Below are 18619 nucleotides of genomic sequence, written 5' to 3' on the forward strand. Positions count from 1 at the left end.
AACAACTTGTACCACGTGGTCCAGGGCTAGGAACAGGAAATTCACTTCTGTGTTTGCTAAACAGATGTTAGCATGAATTCATACTGTGTTCAGTCTGATTGCAGATCAGTCCACGACAGGTCACAGTGGAGTTTGTAGTTTCAGCAGGAAAACAAGATTTGCTTTTGACAAAGAAGTGCATACAGCTGTCTTTTAAAGGCTGAGGGTTCTTGCGTGTTACAGCATTTCAGTCACAGTCCAAGAAAGATGAAAGTTCTGGCTTAGCCCAGACAGTTGATGCTCAGTCCCACAGGATGTTAACACTGCAAGTTGTCAGTTATACTACAGCCATCTTCATCCACAAGTCATTTTTCAAACTTAAATTTATTTAAGTTCCTGTTCCCCTCCACTCAAGCCTGTCTTCATCACAGGCCATGTAGTGTCACAGATTTAACTACTCCATGCAGTTTGAGTTAAACTGGCTATTTATTCCTGAGTAGATGAGTAGAGGGCCTCAATCTCCTTCTGGAAGAATTTAACAACATCTCCTCGCTTTGCCTTCAGTGTTGGTGTCAAGAGTCCATTTTCTACAGAAAACAACTCTGTGTGGATGTACAGGTCTTTAACCTATTAAAAGAAAACCATTTAGTGCATGACACATTATTAGAAGACAAACAATAGTTCTTTCCAGCTTCCTTGGGCAGAAATTCAGTCCCAGGAAATCCAGTAACTGAACTGTTTTTTTGGCTGACACAGCAAGAGGGTGGAATTCCAGAACAGCCCCTACAGCCTGTTGTGAGCCTCCACTCCATCTCCTGGCAATTGCCATGCTTGCCCTTCACAGCCCCTGGTCTCCTGGTATAGGGACAGGCGGCCAGTGTTTCACTGACTGCTTCCATCAGGTGTCAGGGGCAGCTGCCTCACAGCCCCTCCTGGAACAGGCAGTAGCAGCAATGGAGACTTCCCAGCCACTGTGTCAGCAACACAGGTGCTAGTGACAAGCAGGACTTGAAAGTACTTACTTGTTCAAAGGATTTAAGGCCAGCCTGTCTCCCTAGTTGGATCATATCATCTAAAATAGCTTTCTTCACTGCCTAGAAGAAACACAGCAGAAGCAGAGTGGGTAAAGCTGTCATTGCTCAAAACCATAACCATTTGCCCTGTCAGGGACAACTGAGGATGGCAAGAATACATATTTCAACATTCAAGATTTCTCACATTAAGGCCACTACAGAGTCATGTCTCTCTTCTCACTGGAAAAGTAGCAGTGATGGCCCTTGGAACAAGAGACACCTATACTGAGTTCCAGTTTTTGCTGGAAGGCTGCTTGCATGACTCACCCAGCATTAAACTAGTTCAAATTACTGAAAAGAGGTGAATAGAACAAGTTCAGAGCAATGTAGGATTGGACTTAGAATTAAATTCTGTCTCTAACCCACTAAACACAATGCTACTCACAGGGTTTTTGCAGAGCTCTTCAAAAGAACCTTTGACTCCCAGTTTTGCTGCAAATTCTGGAAGCATCTCAGCATCAGGAACCACTATACCTATTAGAAAAGACTGAAAACAAGTGGAAATAGTCAGGCTGAGACCAAGCTAAGGCATACTAAATGTCTTTGTGAGCTTGATTGCAGGCAGTATTTCTATGACAAGTCAAATTTACATTTCCATTCATTTTCAGTTTCGAAGGTAGCTACGAGGATTTCCAAGTCGCTGAGAGTTGTGACAGCAGTAATTGAGGTACTGACACAGTTTGTTATGTGTGCTGAATGGTCCAGCAATTACTTTTGGCTGTTTACAGACTGAAGACTGGCCTCTGCTAGCATAGGTAACACCTCTGTGGCAAAGGAATGGAGAAACACTTTTGCTGTGCAGAAAGAATTCTGCTGAGAGAATTGGGGTTGTTCAGCCTGAAGAAGAGAAGGCTCCAGGAAGACTTTTTTGTGGCCTTTCAAAACTAAAAGGGAGCTTGCAAGAAAGATGAGGACAAATTTTTAGTAGGGCTTGTGGCAATAAGACAAGAGGTAATGGTTTTAAACTATAAGATAGTAAATTTATATTAAATACAAGGAATTTTTTTTAAGTGTGAGGGTGGTGAAACAATGGCAGAGGTTGCCCAGAGGTGGCAAGTGCCTAGAAACATTCAAGGTCAGGCTGAATGGGGTTCTGAACAATCTAATATAGTTGAAGATGTCCCTGCTTATTGCAGGGGGGACTATTCTACGAATCTAAGCTGCAGAGAAGTGACCTGACGTACTAATCCCACACAAGTATGTAATTTGCCTTTACCTAGCTTGCAACAATGCCAGTGGTCACTTACCAAGTCTGTAGGTCTGAGAACATCTTCCTATAAACACAGCTCTCTTAGGAACAGATTTTGTTCAAGGACTTTTGCACATGCATCCATTTGTGGCCTGATCATCCAGAACATGTTGTGGAAGGAAATCAGTTGCAGGATACTCCTAACATCACTTACCCTCAGACTTTCCCCATGTACAAAGACCTGGGCTACAGGAGCACTTCTGATATAGACATTTTCTATCTTCTCTGGAGCAATGTATTCTCCTTGTGCAAGTTTAAATATATTCTTCTTCCTATCAATGATCTTCAGCGTTCCATTCTAGAAGTAAAAAGTGGAGGTCATTAGTTCCAAGTCACTGGCTTATATAAGAGAATATAAACAGGCTTTGTTTAGCTGTATGAAAAGCACATCTGGAACTAGTTTAGAAACCACATACTGGTCTTTGCTTTCTACAGAGAGAAGGGTTTGTGTAATTTCTCCAGTTAGCTCAGGACATGATTAGACAGTTCCTTTATTCTCCTGTGACAGAAACCAAGACACCTTGTTATATTATTTCTACTGTGAAGAATAGTCTTAACTATGGGCCTAACAGGTGTTGATATTCTGTAACCTAATTGGTCTTTGGAACTTTGACTGGAGTTACCTAGTGAATCTACTGTGTAGAAACTTTTATCCTAGAATTCCATCTTTAGAGAATACTGTGGAGTAACAGGAATTCACATGCAAGAGATGGTTTGTGTTAAGCAGCTACTCACTGGCAACCACTTCCCTATGTCTCCAGTGTGGAGCCAGCCATCTTTATCAATTGCTTCTGCTGTCTTCTCAGGGTCTTTCAGATAACCTTTGAACACATTTGGTCCTTTAATGCAGACCTATAGCAAGCAGAGAACACTGTTAGTTACCAAGTCTTACGTTTCAATATTTCTTGACATGCACAGCAGATGGTACCTACCTCGCCTTCATTGTTAGAAGAGAAGTAGCTCATTTCTTCCACATCGTCTAGTTTTATGATATTACAGGCCAGAGGGGCTCCAACATGGCCTAAGAGAAAAAAAAAACAAAACAAAAAAAAAAAAAAAAAAAAAAAAAAAAAAAAAAAAAAGGCTGCAGTGATAGTAGATACCCACTGGGTTTGTTCACTGCTTTAAGATGAACCAGCATTATTTAAAGGAGTAAGGCATCAAATGTTCAAGCAAGTTGTTGCAATGCCATTTTCAGACAGTTAATGTAGGACAAATAGCAGCTAAGTCTTGATGCTTAGAGCACTATTGATGTCATCTACCACATCAGCCATGAAGCACTGAACCACTCGTGCCTCCTCAGGACCCCCTCTCATAGATCCTGGTATTCATTTGCATTTCATCCTCATTATGCTCTGCAATTACTGTGTTCACAAAGATGGTGACTTGAGTCTGAATTTAGAATATCCAGTATTGCTAAAATAAAAGCTAAATCTTCAAGGTCCTTCAGGAAAATAGTCAAGTATCATGTCTAATATTTTTGAGTAAAACATATAATTTAAGAGACCAAGCTAGTTTCTTAAGGCCATTTGGGAAGTCTCTATCCAGTTTGCTCAGCTCTCTCTATTCCTTTCCTATATTCTGGGACAAAGTCTAAACTGACCTATGACACTTTACACCGGGGTTCCTCATCTGGTTGAGTCAAGAATTTTAGTACCTATTAAACAGACAGGTGACTGCTGCTACCGAGAATCACTTTGAGTACCCATGATTTAATTTTCATTAAACTAAAAGCATTACAGCACCTAGGCTTGAGTGCCCCTTTATGTGGACAGCTCTGGGAGACTTCACAAGTCTCAGCTCCCATACCTGTTGTCCAGTCTCCAGGCATTGAGAAAGTGGATCCAGCTGAGCATTCAGTCTGGCCATAACCTTCAAAGATCTGTGTGAGAAAGGATGAGTATTCCTTGAACATCAAGTCCTTGGTGTGAAAGGCCTCAGTTTTGACTGTGCCTGTGCTCAAGTTTTCTTAGGAAGGAAGCCAAAACAACCTTTGCTTTTAAGATATCTTGATCTTATTGCTGTGACCAGATGTTAAAGTTCACTTATTCAAACTTTGCTTTGGTCACCTCATTTTCTGTTCTCAAATGTGCTATGTTGGGAGCTCATTGACTGTCAGAATAAGCCACAAAACTCAGAGGCAGCTGCCTGACTATGAGTGCTGCATGTTCCTATTTCTGCTGCTCTATTCTTCTTAAAGCCTACAGCTTAGTATTTTTGGTAGTGTAGTTTAAAGTGAGCCCTGCAGAATTTTTTTCCTGTTACAGTTAACTCAGATGAAGCAGTCTGTAAATGCCTGAGACTTGACAGCATTGAGCTGGACCCCAGCTATATCCCTGGTCACTCATTTGTGCATAGTCAAACAAGGCTTACTTTTAAAGAAAACTCAGCTTACCTGACAGCCTAATGCTGCTCTAAGAAATGTCAGGACAGAGGGAGATATAGGGGCTGCACCTGTCACCATGATACGCACTCTTCCACCCATGGTTTCCTACAAGTGAAAAAGAAGTCATCAGCTCCTCCAATATTACCTTGCTTAGCTCCCTTACACTTGGAATAACTTACCTGAATTTTTTTGAAGACAACCTTGTCCCAAATGCTGTCATTTCGAATGATGCCCTGTTTTATTTCAGCTGTCTTCATAAACACAGCAAATTTTAACAGGAATTTCTTTACTGGGGTGTTTGCACCACTCTGGATCTGCAAGGAAAAGGAGCAGTGACTCTTGGGTTTAACTCACATCTGTACATCTCAGTCTTGCCTTGGTAAGAGGCACCAAATCTTACTTCAGTGTTCTAGGGCCTGTCTTCACCACTGCAGTATCTAGGAGGTGACCCAAAAGGCAATACTAATTCATGTTAATGCTGAAACACTACAGCCCATAGCTTTGAGGAACTGGGATCCTGTTAGCTGTGCACTTGATTCATTTGCATTACAAAAGTAAACAAAGTTTTTATTTCTTAACAGCAACAAACGTAGCCCAGTCATGACTGGATATGCTGTTCTTATACTCCCAGAATGCTTTCCATCTCCTCAGAAAGGATTCTAAAAAATTCCTCTTGCTAAGGGGTAATTAACTAGTGATGATGTTATGACATATTAATTACTATTTTGTATTTGTATGCTTGTTTGGATATATGAACACAAAGAACACAGCTAAAATTGCTCACATACCTTGTCATAGACTCTGTTGAGCAGTCTTGGTACAACTGGAAATAGCGTTGGCTTCAAGGTTTTCATGTCATCTGTTAGCAGCTTGATATCTCCTTGGAAGAAGCCTACTTTTGCTCCACAGCTGTATACCACAGTCTAAAAATTGACCAGACTAACCTTAGTCAAGCAGAATTCCTACCTTCACTAGCCATAATTATTAGTCTATGAAAAGCAGCATGATTTCCAGTGCCCAGTTATTACAAAATAAGGAAAGTTATTGTGTGAATAGGTTTTGAGGACATACACATTGCTAATGTCTTTTACTCTAATTTGGTTTATAAAAGCTCAGATACATATATCTGTACATACCTGCACAACTCTCTCAAACATGTGAGCCAGAGGAAGATAGGAAATGACAACATCTGAACTTGTACACTCAATTGTGTTCTAGAGGGAAAGGAAGTAGATGTAGGTTAACATTTTCTATGCCTTTTTAAGTACAAAGTAAATAAAATTGAGATCAGTTTGAGTGCTTTTAGACAGAGACTTCCAATGACTGCAACTCAGGCTCATCCATCACCTCTTCAAGATTTGCAGCTGTCACTCAGCCACACTAAATCAAAATTAGTTTAATGTTTTGGCAAGTCTTGAAGTAGATAGCTCAGTACTCTTGGTATTTAGGACTGACTCATTCTAGAGTAACTTCTATGTACAAGTTCTTGTTCAATTCAAACCAAGTTTCTTGCCGTAGTATTGTCTCATTGAAAAAGGGGCACTTAGGAAAGCATCAGTTTCTGGGAGTGAATGAATGGTTTACAGAAAATGCCCACTTTAAAGCTGGTTTCAGGACTGAGGGACATATCCTGGAGAGTAGCTCACCTCTGTGCATCTAAGGAAGGCAGCAGCATTTGAAACAACATTCTGATGTGTCAGCATGGCTCCTTTAGGATTACCTTTGGAGAGATCAAGCAAGGTGAGCTGTGGCTCTGACTGCTTCTGCTGGCAGTTCCCATGTCTTGTTTGGCTCAGTTTGAACTATCTCAGTACTAGGCTCAGTCCCAGCACTTATTCTCATGAGAGATCACAAATATGCCTCATCTTGAGTGCTTTCAGCTATGGCTGTTACGTAAAGGAGATGGATACTGAAACAGCAGTGCAATTGGGAGTAGCATAGAGAATGCTGAAACAAGATTTTTGCTTTAGCCCCTGTGGACCAAAATACACAGTTGAACAAGCAATCTCTTGAACATTAAGGCTGCATTTTTCATAGGGTAAGCCAACATGAGTTTGGCTTTTCTTGCCCCAGTTTTAAGAAGCTTTATCATAGTGCACTTCACTTGTAATGACAGTATCCCAAGTAAAACTGCAAGAGCAGCTTGACATTGCTCTAATTTCCTGGTTTACTTCCATGTTCATAGGATTTCTTTACTTTTGTGCAGGGAAGCTGCATGGGGAGGCTCTTTCAGTGGGGAAGCATCACTGTAAATTCTTACCTGTGGTTCCACTTGTAAAACACACAACAGAAAGATCTTCAGGCTTAGGAGGCTAGAGAGAAAAAGCCACATAAAGTCAGCGTGAGGATTATGATGGTTATCTGTAACTACATACAATTCCTAACTGTGACAAATCAGGAATTATGGTTCACAAAAAAAATCTGGCAGCCTCCTCTACTAGCAGCATAGCAAGAGGTCTTTCCAGAGACAAGTTTTACAAGTCTATAGCTGATAGTATCATAGAGATACTTACAACTGGATCTCTGATGTTGTTTCTTCCCAGCTCCTGTGTTAGAGAAAAAACACAGCTTAAGAGATGTGCACAATAGGTGAATAGGTAATTGCATTTCAAATGCAACACCTGTTTTACTACTTTGCCTCTTGATACTCTGTCTCATTCAAAGAGAAACCTCTTCCTGAATCGAATACACATAACTCTGAAAAACTGTCTGCTGCAAGTGTGGAAAGGACACATGTGAATGTGTGGAAAGTGATCAGAACTACTTTAGGAATTTGGAAGTCCTGAGTGGAGAGGTTTCCTTTTATTTGAGGTAGGCCACATCTCTTTAGATGTATGCAAGCTTAAGCCTAGCATTGGGATGTCTGAGCAGCCAGTAATTTGCACTTACAGTTCCAATTAGATTCAACTGCCAGCTTAGAAGCCAAATAAATCCTGTTACAACAGGATCACAAATTAAGCTAAGCAAGTCTTGGCTGTTCACAGCACATGGGCACAACTTTAGTCAACTGTTTCAACTCTGCAACTCTGTTTAGCTAAAGATATCAAGTTTCAAAATGACTGCTCATTAAGATGTCAGGTACAGGCACGACAACTGGGTAATGCTTACATTAAAGTGTCATTGCTGCCACAGAAGATCAGGATGTTTAAGCTGGCAAAGTATTACAGAAACCTTTATCCACCTACCTCAACCTCCTGCAGTGACAGAATTTCAACTCCCACTTTAGCTCCTCTGTCCTTGAGCTCTTTATCAAAGAGATCCATGAGAACAATAATCTTCAGACATGGGGTCTTTTTGTCCTCACAGTTCTTAAGCAAGACCTCTGCCTTTGCAGGCGTGTCACAGATCACCACGCTTATGTCAGCTACAGAAAAGAAATTATCAGAAGTCTGTTTAGAAGACATGAGGCCAGTGACAGCTCAGCAGCACATAATTTTAGAGCATAACATTGTTTTGGTGCCATTTGCATTTGTTCATATGGATTCAGTGGCTGGCTTACAGTGCTGAGAAAGTTCCTCCTACCATACTCAACTGATTGGGCAAACCCGATGTTCTGGCAATATAAAATGAGGGAAATGCTGAAAAGCTGAAAAGAAATATCATTGCTCATAGTCAAGATGGGTATTGAAACTTTTGGTATTGCCATGATATTGTTTAGGTTTAGCCATCTTCCTTAAATCAAAAGAAATGAAGGCCTAATTGAAAGAGGTAGCTAAAAATAGTGAGTTAATACTTCAGCTTCCCTGTAGATGGAGTTACAAAAGCCTTTTCCTTTAAGTCAGCAGAGGAACTGGATTTGCCTGAGCCTGCCAGTTCCCAGTTAGATTGGTAAATTACAGCTGTGTAATCAATCCCAAAACAACACCTGTTTCCAAGATTCATCACCATAACTCTTGAAGGGGTTTTGCTTGGCAAATCCTATTTTTGGGATGGATACCAGATCACTGTAACAACAGTGGATATTTATTCCCCCATATCTCTCCTAAGACAGGGGGAAGAAAGTCTGAAGATTTATTTAACTTCCTTGCCAGTTTATTCCATGTTGGCCTGCTAGATGTTGTTTCTGTAGAACGTGCAATAACCAAATAGATTAAACAGATTTAGGCAAATCTTTACCCTTCCCTCCTCCACTCTTTTCATCCTACAGACATATACAGACAGACATATAAATCTAGTCTTAATTTACATGCAAGTCTGTCTGCATTGTCTGATTGTTTGGCAGTGTGGGAGTTCAAGATTGCAAAATCTCAAATAGCAAATAGTTGAGCACTGATTGCAGAATGATCCACAGGATCTAGCAGATCCTTCAGTGGTCTTGCAATCAAGACACTAGGAGACATAGAAAGCCCCCTGGATTCTTGTGGGCATTGAATCATGTGCTCTGCAAAGCAGCTTCACTAAGTGTCTATAAGAGCAGTAAGGTTAAAACTGCTCTGATTTTTGCAAATTCCCTTGAACTTAGCCCTCCCAAAAAAAAGTTTCTTAGAAAAATCCTTATGAAAGAGTGGAAGTCAATATTTACCTTTGTTAACAATATATACAATGGCCTCTGGTCCCAGAGTGTCATAGAGTGGAACAGCAACCATTGAGTAGGTGTAGCAGGCATATTCTGAAATGATCCACTGAAAAGAGAAAACAGCACAACTTAGGAAAACTAGGAGCCCGCAAGACAGGATTGCCTACAGACTTCATACATCTTGACAAGCCCATGTACTTGGCAGTGGGGGATATGGAAGGAGCACATCCATGAGAGTAAGAGTTGTGAGAGGTCATTGTATTACATGCTTGGAATGGTATGTGCTCAGTCAGTAAAAAGGGAATTGGGAAGGAAAAAGTGATTGTTCCTGATGTGGCCTGAAGCTGTTTAAATACAGAGTCTCCTCTCGTCCCAAGGTGTCAGAATAGTTAGGAAAGAATACACAATTTGTTGCTTACCTCTGGCCTATTCTGAGCAAAAATGCCAATATACTGGCTTGATGATGGTTGGCATCCTTTTTGCAGAAGTCCTGATCCCAGGTATTTAGTTCTGTCTGAAACCTGCAAGATAGTTATTCCCCCACTTTAGTGTTTCAAGGCAGAATCCCAAATTAATTCATCTGTCATGTACAATACTCACCTGTTTATATGTCAGCCACTGATAAGGTTGCTTGGGTTTCCTGTAGCCTAGACAGTCACCATTTCCTAATGAAAGAGTTCAGAAAAGCAATTTCAAAGCTCAGTACTGAAGTTGCATAACACTAAAGTGCATAACACTAAACACTTGAAGTGGGAAATGTTTGCTGTCAGGCATTCAGGCAACTGCATGGAGAGCAGGTCAGTGTCCATAGTTAAGCACTTTGCCCAAACCAAGGTTGTAAGACTTTAACTTTGTCCTTAAAAGCAATACTTCTAAGATCTGGTGATATTTGTTGGATTGCACAACCCATGTGAGGTTGAAACACCTTGCAAACCATCGCACATTTCCATGCATAGGACTTGTGAAATGACATATCTGTTGCAAACAGGCAGTAATTTCACAGGAAAACTCACATCATAAGACAAAGGAGAGGTGTTCCCCCCCCAGTTCCTCTGATGCTCTATATCTGCTGACTCTTGACTGAACTCTACCATCTTCAGCTTCCGGGATTTGTTCCTGCCCAGTCTCCCAAATAAGACTAGTACTAAATTGGGACAGGGAGAAATATGGTCACTTGTCTCTCCACCCCACAGAAGGTTACAAGAGCTGTTGCTAGCCTGCATTATTACCACAGCCAAGACACAGGCAAAAGGATCTTGGAAAAATTTTATTTGTGATAGACAAGTACTAACTACCAGATGCAAAGCTTACCAGAAATACTCACTCCTCTCTGGAAAACTTCATACAGGGTTTTAGCATCTTCAAAGTAATAAGAAAGCAGGTTATTATCTGTCAAGAGTGCAGCTCTTCTGGCTCCTCCCTAGGAACAGAGCATGGTTATGAAACAATGCAGACCAGATAAAATATTGTTTGTTCCTCAGCCATTCTCTCATCAATCCCATTTAAAGCATTTCACTAGCATTGTATTGTTAGGGAAATCTTTTTCCCTTCCTGATTTTGTTCTACTCAGTCACATGCAGAGTGATTTTCTAGATGGCCCAGCTTAACGTTGAGTTACAGGTTATTGAGAGGCCTTGACTGAGTGCTACCACTTCCCTTATTACATGAAGTCTAGCACCACTTTCAAAGCTGATGCAGTGCATTGAAAATACAGGAAAGTGAGTGACAGCCAAAGCCATCTGGTAAAAATCCCACCCAACTCTGGTTGGAACAAGCTGCTGTTTCTCATCTTAGCATCTTAAGATTTCCCATCTCCCCACTGTGCTTTTGAGTTGTACAGCTGGGAGAGAAGGCTGTTCCATAGGACAGGAGAGCTTCCACTGACACCCAGAGTCAGAACGGATCAGTATTCAGATGAAGCTCCTAAACAGACCATGTCCACAAGCAGAGAAAGCATTACCTCAATTCCTATCGACTGCTTGTTCAAGTCAACAGGAGGTAAAAGGGGTTTCGGCCTGCTTATCACCCACAGGAAGATGACAGCTCCAAATGCAATGAGACTGATCAATGCTGGTGTTGGGAGCGGTGAGAACAACACTTGAAGTATCCAGATCATTGTACTGGATCAGTGGAGCCAGAGCTGAACCTGAAACAAATAGGAGGTTTAGTAGACTTGAGTTAGAAGCTTTAATTACCTATGAGCTATGGTTACTTAAGTAGCTTGTTAAACAAAACTGCAAATCATTTCAGCAGTTTGCCCCTGGAGAGCCCTGGTACAATAGTGAAGCACACTTATGCAATGTTTTAAGCCTCTTAAGAGATCTTAAGTCACCTGTCTCCATAAATCTTAATCTATGCTGCATCCACCTCCACAGAAAGCTGAAGCCTGATAAAGTCAGACAAGGAACAGATTCTTTCCATCCTTAAGTAAAAAATTATGCCTGAAGAAAACCAGTATATAATTTCCCAAATCCATCTCCCCAAGTATAACTAAAAAATGTGTAGTTCAATGTTGTGAATTGAGGAAGTAAGAAAATTCCTTAATATTGTAAGTGTTCAATAGGAAATGGTTTTGCTGAAATAGGAAGGGTATTGATAAATTACATGTTTCATACACCTACATATATGTCTGCAAGACAAACAGTATATTCACTCTCAGCTGCTTTTACAGGTCATGCCAGACAAATATTGCAGAGAGTGACAGTGTGGTCAGCCAAAAAAAAACCAGCACAAATCAAAACTGTGAAAGTTGCTTTCCACTAGGAAGTGGTGACCTGGATGTCAATGTGTGCAATGGAAGTCTAACTGGGAAATACAGAAACAATTCTGCTGCTTGCATTCCCCAGGGTATCTTCCATCAAGGACAGGGAAGCAAAATCTGAGAATGCAGATGCTTTTTATAAGACACAGAGACCTGAGCTTTCTTCCTTAGAAACAAGCAATTTTATCTCCAAAATGTTCTGACATGTTTTAAGATTGAATTGCCAAGACTGCTTTCTATCTGAATCAGCTCAGATCTCAGCAACTTGCATTTTCTAGTGTCTAAATATCAATTCCAATGAAGTTGAAGGTATTTTACAAACCAATAGTAAGTTCAGACAGGACCTGAAGTCAGAATTTGGGTGTCTGAGCCCAGAGTGCTCATTTAGATTTCCCGTTTTACAGTTTTGTAGTTTCCAGTGCCAGTGTAGATTATCTGTTTTACAGTTTTGTACTTTCCAGTGGCAGGGTTAATCAGCAATCCTGGTGTGTTCTCTGGTAAAAAAGGCATGCTTTGCCTGCCCTGCATCTGGATAAGAAAGGGCACCTCAGAGGCTTTCCAGCTAGTCCAAGCTGCCGGATGCACATCACCTACATATCTGAGAAATACCAACTCCCTAGTCCTCCTTCCTACTCTAAACCTTAGTTGCCACGTGTCCTTCAAACTCCTGACCTTGGCTTCATGTACTGAGAGTCCAAAAAGATTGTGCTACAGCCTGAAAGGCAGGAACTGCCCTTGGGACTCTCTACTGATAGGCAATTCCAGTCACTGGGCATATTGATCCTGTGGGAGCACAAACGTGTTTGTATCACAGCATATCACCCATCTCCCTTTGGACCTTTATCAATTGAGCCTGGATTTAAAAAAAAAAAAAAAAAAAAAGCAGACCCTAAATCCAGGTCTGCTGATCAAGTTTACATTCAGGACAAAGCTACTTAGCAGTTTAGGTTTAGCACTCCTTGGTTTGGAAAACTGAAGATTTTTAATTAAGTGAATTTGGTAATCAGCTGCTCTTGACACTATATCTGGACCATTAATGGAGCAGTTAGCAAGCAGCTTTCTGCAGTGATTAAACTGCATATGGTTTGTGGTTTATATTTCCTCTTTCACTAACGTGAGCCCGACACTTTTTTATAGCATGAGCACTAGGCATGAGGCAGCTAGGTAGGGGCATCTCCATTCTCCATCATGAAACGTGGAATATACAAACTTTATTCCTTTGGCTCAGAGCCCACTACTAAATCCAAATGACAGAGCAAATCACATTTGCACCATTTGTATGTTGGAAGCTTTCTAGACTGACAAAGTGGTTCTCACTCACTGCATTTCACATGACTCTTCCCTGGTCATTTTTTAATCAGCAGTGAGAGAATAGAGCTATATGCAGTGACCAGAGAGACCACAGGCCTGTACAGCTGGGCCAGTTTTATTGGCTAAAGTGTGCTCTCATCTGCTTATTTTAATAGTACTTTAAGACAATTACCCAAAAACCATGAATGATAGGTTGTTTTTAAAGTATCATGTTCGAGGTAAGAAACAAAACTATCTTATTTATGGCACCAAGTCCTCTTCTTTAACTTATTTATATGGCTTACCATTAACACTGTCTGACTAGGTCAGACAGACCAGAGCAGTTGTCACAAATAGCTACTGTCTGTTACATGGACTTACAGAAAATTTACAGAAGACACTTATCTGACCTTTTTGTGATAAGGATCAGAGAACCCAGGAACCCCAAATGCTCCATGCAGCAGTAGACAAGTCACTGAAAATTTTTCCATTCAGGTATTTCCCTGTTCTCACTGACTCACATGCAAAGCACTTTGTACCAGGACATGTAAGAGGACTGAACATCAAACCCTGAAGGATATGATTTTTTTGCTTGGAGCAAAGAACTCAAAGTCCAGAGAGAACACCTAATCAAGAAATGATCATTTAATACAGCGAAACTTTTGCCTTCAGTTTCTGAATTGATTCCACAAACCTCTTGCATAAAAAGAAAGAGGGAAAGATGAGGCAGTAGTCTAATCCCATTGTAGCCCTCCCAGCATACCTATAGGTAGTTAAGGATGATTTTCAATTATATTTGAATGAATTTTTAATTTAAAGAAAGACCTGGTGGTAAGTTTCTTTAGGGTCTGGGAAGTATTATATGCTTATTAGCTTCTAGGGTTTGGTGGGTGTTTTCAGTAACTTTTAGTCTTCATTAGCCCACTTACAGCCCTGACTGAGACTACATATGCAGGACTTTGCATATATACCCTTTAAAGATAGAGAGGTTAGTGCTGCATTAAAACCCCTATAGATGCACAAAAACACAGATCTAGGTAATACAAAACAATGTTTTTCATATCTGAAAACCTATTTTCAACACCCTTACTTTATTAATAGAACAGTGATCATGTTTTCTTTTACTTTCCAACAGTGTTTCCACAAAAGGGCTTTAGTCTCTTCTATCAAAGCACATAAGGGTGTGTTACCCAGGCTGTGGCAAGAGATTGTCAGCAAATTTGTCTCAATTCCCAGAATTAGGACAGTTGTTTCCTATGCCTAGAGCTTTTACTGTAACTATTTGTCAATCCAAGTAGCTGCTAATTTATCACCTCTGGCATCATCCAAATGCCATTTAATCCTGCTGCCATCAAAACAGAAAAGCCAGAGAGAGGACAGGGATCTGTACTTGATAGACCTTCCTGTCCATAGTGAGAGAATAGCTGCAGCCTAAATCTGTGCTATGGAACAGCTACAACCAGACTTCATCCCACAAATGCAAGTGCCCTGTGCATACATAACACCTGTGCATACCATAATACATAATAATTTCACTACATCAATTTAGTGAAAACAGTGCAGAACAAGAAAAAAACAGAGCATTTTGGACAGACACCCACTTCCACTGCAGGGTAAGTCTGAGCACCAGTTGTCTTTTTAAACTTCAGAGGGGTCAGAGATGAAGTGTCTGAAACCCCTGAGTTCTGAGGGCTCAGCTCCCAGGGACACAAAATGCAGAGGATGTCTCAAGCCACCTGTTAAGCTTCTTGTGCAATAAGATGCTGGACAGTTGAAAGTGTACTTAGGTTGTCTGCCCTGATCAATGGTCAATGGGATAAGATGCACTAAGCTCCAGAGTCAAAGGCTTCATTTTTATCAGAAGAGATTACAGGGATACCATTTACAGCCTTGAGTTCAGGAGTACACATTCTCATTTCTACTGTACCTCCCCCTTTACAGCTATTCCTTCATTACCTAAAAGGAATTAAAGTTATTCTCTATGCTCTCCACGTGAGATTCTCTCCACTGGAAAGTGGCTTTTGATTACATAAATATGAAGAAAAATCAGTGTCATCTCCATTGCAAGAGTTCATTATGGACAACAAAGCAACCTCTGATACTTGCACAGTTTTGGAAGCAACAGTCTGCACTGCCTGGGAGGATGTCTTCTGCAGTTCTGTACTTTGCATCAAGTTTGCCTAAGCTTTTGGCATGATCATGACATCTTTTTTCTCATCATTAGCATGGCAACACTGACTGTTTACAAGCAGGAAAAGTGGAGTACAGCCACCTACACTAATTAGTTACTTAACCATCAGTAACTCACTCTTTCCATCTGCTTGCACAGTGCAGCTCTTGCCTGGTGTCGTCCTGCAGACCTGAGCCACTTTGCCAGTTCTTACTCCTTGGAAACTTTGCATTGCATATTGCTCCTTGATGCAGCTGGAGTCTTGTGTTCCACAGGGTTTAGGAACATCAAACTTTGAGCATCCAGAGGGAAGTTAAAGCACAAAAGCTCAGCAGTGATTTCTGAGCAGAACCATGCAAAAAACAAAGCAAAATGCTCAGTAACCTGCATTAAGCCTAGGATGAGGCTTTGCTTTTAGAGTACCTCTTCAGAGAGTCGGAGCCAAACAGTTCAAGCACCTTTTGATCTTAGCTGAGAAACACCCCACTAGAGGGTGGGAAGGTCTGAGGCCTCAGTAACTTTCAGGAAGCAGAGTGCTGTGGTTTCTGAGCCTTGCTGATGAAACCAATTGAATTCAAGATTTCAGTATGTTTAAATAGAAAGACCATTTTTTTAAAATAAGGAATTTTACTGTGCTGGATATTACTGTCTCTCCATCAGGAGGGCAACAACATCATGACACTACTTAGTACTAAAAGTTATTTTCTCAGATAAATTGAAAAGCCAATATTTCATATAGTCTTTAGATCAGATTTTCTCTTTGAAACTAGCTACTTAGAAACATGCACAACTGGCCCTTTGAAGCTTTTAAGAATTTAAAATACAGTCAGTATAGCAGGCTAGAATTAATGAGGAAATTTTTCACAGAAAGAGTGGTCAAATACTGGAATCATCTACCCAGGGAAGTGGTGGAGTCACCATCCCTCGATGTGTTTAAAAAAAGACTGGATGTGGCACTTGGTGTCATGATCTAGTTGAGGTGTTAGAACATGGGTTGGACTCAGTGATCTAAAAGGTGTCTTCCAACCTAGAAATTCTGTGATTCTGTGATTCTGTTACTGTTTATCCTATTGGATAATACAGGTTCACTTCTTGCAAAAATGCAAGAAGTGCCTCAAAAAAAGTGCATTAATGCATCCAAACTATATTAATAGGAAGTTTTCTCTAGTGATAGGGCATGGTTTTAAGAGCAAGGACTAAAACTCGACTTGAAAATTCACATAGAACTGCTAAGAAAATTAGAATATTATCACTAGGTACCTTAGCCACACAGAGAAAAGGTAGCACTTAAAGTTTCTAGCTATTAATGTCCATTACTTCATATTATCACAGCACTTCAATTATGAAGAGCAAAGAACAAACACATATCTGAACTTAACTCAGCCCAAGGTCCACATTTAACTGATAGCACACTACCAGAGATTTCCTAGGAGGCTCCTGAAAAACTCATTATCTTGAACCCTGCATCTAATCACTGCACTTGCACATTGGATTTACTAAAGCCCATGTGAGTAACAACCAGCAAACTCATGAGCAATAAAACAAATACAGTAAAACTTCATTACTTACATGGAAAATCTGGCAGAGCATGTATAGAGATGAGAACTAGTGAGTAAAGGCACCTTCCATTTCGAATATAGGGTTGGAAATCAACCTCTTCTTAAGTAAAAGGGAGCCTTAGTAGCACAGTACAAAACCAACACCACTTAGGTAACACTCATGTCAAAAACTACAGCCACTTTCTTGTCCCCAGTTTAAATAAATCAGCAAGAAGAGAAGCACATTAGTAATCAATTTGGGCACTTTTGGGAGGGGAGCCTTAAGGGAGGAACTTTCATGGGGAAACTGGAGTGATTAAAAAAAAATAAACCAAAAAAAACCCCAGCAATCCACCCACACAAGAGGAAGTAATTGAGCTTTTTTGTTTGTTAATCAAAACAGCTTGAAGTAGATCTAAATGCAAAGTAAACCAAAACATTTTAAAATTGTATTTATAGTTTATTCTTTCTAAGCTGTTTGCTATTATCTTTTCTATGTATAAAGCTGTATTTTCAACAATAGCAATTTTCTCTCTGTAGCTGCATGTATGTTATGGTGAGCAGAGCTTTGCAGTCTGTAATACCAACAAAATGTTTTGACTACAGCATCTCTCATATACTGCTGCAATGGACTTGCTGGTGGGCTGGATTTCTGCTGATGGTTTTGTTTTATTTGGTTTTGATGTTAGTTTTTCTTGTTGCTGTTGTTGGGTTTTTTTCCTTTTTTTTTTTTTTTCCAAAAAGCTACTTAGTTCTTTCTGTTCTGTTATAGACATACATAAGTGCAATTATTTGTACCAGGTAACAATGAATCATGTTTCAAGCTTCAGTTTTGTTTCTGCTGTGACATGGATTTTTAAAAATGATTTCACAGTTTTATTTCTTTATTTATAAGTTTATAGCTGTTGCAGTTTCCCTTTTTCTCTTCAATGCTTGTCTAATATAACTGGAATTTTGCAATAGGTTTGGAGGGATAGGAAGACAGCAACTTCACCTATCTCTCTGTTGATTTAACCTCAGATTTTAGAATTGTTTTCTCCACTTAGGAGTTTCCCTATCTGACAGCTTTCCTATGCTGCATGATTTCAGAATAATCTGCTTAGCTAGCCAAACTGTAAAGCTGAGATGGAATTAACACAGCATGCACTTGTATCCAAAATACAACCTGTACTGGACCTTGGCTTGCTAAAACACGTAGCCCCTACTAATTGCAATTATATTTTTATTGCTGCTGGAATCTTTATACTATTCAGGTAGAGCTAACTTACACGTAGTTGTGGCATTATTTAGCCACCTAGGTATCTTTTGGGGAAACTGAGGGTTGATTCACTGATTTTCCTGTAAGCTGAGCATAAAAAGAAATAGCTTTTTCTTCATGAAACTCCTCTGCCTTTGGCTTTTCCTTCCCAGACCTCTTCCTGTGGCATTTCAGAGAAGCTATGAGCTTCAGCTTGAGTAGTGCCTGTCAGGGGGCATTTGTGCTCATAGAAAGGAGACAAGGCCAGGCTCCCAGCCCAGCCAGGTCCATTATCACCCACTCTGTGTGCCCCTCTTAGCATTTTCCCCCTTCTGATATCTGGCCTCGGGCTGTTGTTTTTCCAGGAGCAAGAGAAGAAGCAGTGAATTCGCCCTGACACTGGTCAGCTGTTGGATAGCA

At 40.4% G+C, this 18619-nt stretch overlaps 1 protein-coding gene across 3 annotated transcripts; it reads right to left on the bottom strand.

The window, feature by feature from the left end:
- Positions 1-465: 465 nt before the first annotated feature.
- On the bottom strand, positions 466-16578 carry ACSL5 (acyl-CoA synthetase long chain family member 5). Of its 3 annotated transcripts, XM_054276890.1 has the most exons (21): positions 16568-16578; positions 11164-11323; positions 10515-10623; positions 9804-9868; positions 9623-9724; positions 9210-9309; positions 7873-8051; positions 7201-7233; positions 6948-6999; positions 6334-6407; positions 5824-5901; positions 5476-5610; positions 4867-5001; positions 4697-4792; positions 4111-4183; positions 3234-3322; positions 3037-3153; positions 2456-2599; positions 1434-1539; positions 1002-1069; positions 466-606 (listed from the first exon to the last, which is right to left on the bottom strand). In XM_054276890.1, exons 2-21 carry the CDS (start codon positions 11317-11319, stop codon positions 466-468), a joined length of 2052 nt encoding a protein of 683 aa, XP_054132865.1. In that variant the 5' UTR covers positions 11320-11323; positions 16568-16578. The 3 variants fall into 3 exon arrangements, with proteins under 3 accessions (XP_054132865.1, XP_054132866.1, XP_054132864.1); XM_054276891.1 differs by lacking the exon at positions 1002-1069 and having other exon boundaries at positions 1438-1539; XM_054276889.1 differs by lacking the exon at positions 16568-16578 and having other exon boundaries at positions 1002-1073; positions 1438-1539; positions 11164-11319.
- Positions 16579-18619: the final 2041 nt, after the last annotated feature.

This window comes from Melozone crissalis, unplaced genomic scaffold (assembly GCF_028551555.1).
Source record: "Melozone crissalis strain CALT ecotype California unplaced genomic scaffold, PUWL_Pcris_2 ptg000019l_1, whole genome shotgun sequence".
In the NCBI taxonomy this organism is placed as follows: domain Eukaryota; kingdom Metazoa; phylum Chordata; class Aves; order Passeriformes; family Passerellidae; genus Melozone; species Melozone crissalis.

What these genes read in the sequence shown, in the direction of transcription:
- ACSL5 (XM_054276890.1), bottom strand. Translation starts at nt 11,319, where the DNA reads ATGATCTGGATACTTCAAGTGTTGTTCTCACCGCTCCCAACACCAGCA. An exon ending in TGTCACTGCAGGAGGTTGAG is followed by an intron (nt 7,234 to 7,872) that starts GTAGGTGGATAA and finishes TCTCTAACACAG; the next exon opens with GAGCTGGGAAGAAACAACAT. An exon ending in GCTCTGCAAAAACCCTGTGA is followed by an intron (nt 1,070 to 1,433) that starts GTAGCATTGTGT and finishes TCTTCTAGGCAG; the next exon opens with TGAAGAAAGCTATTTTAGAT.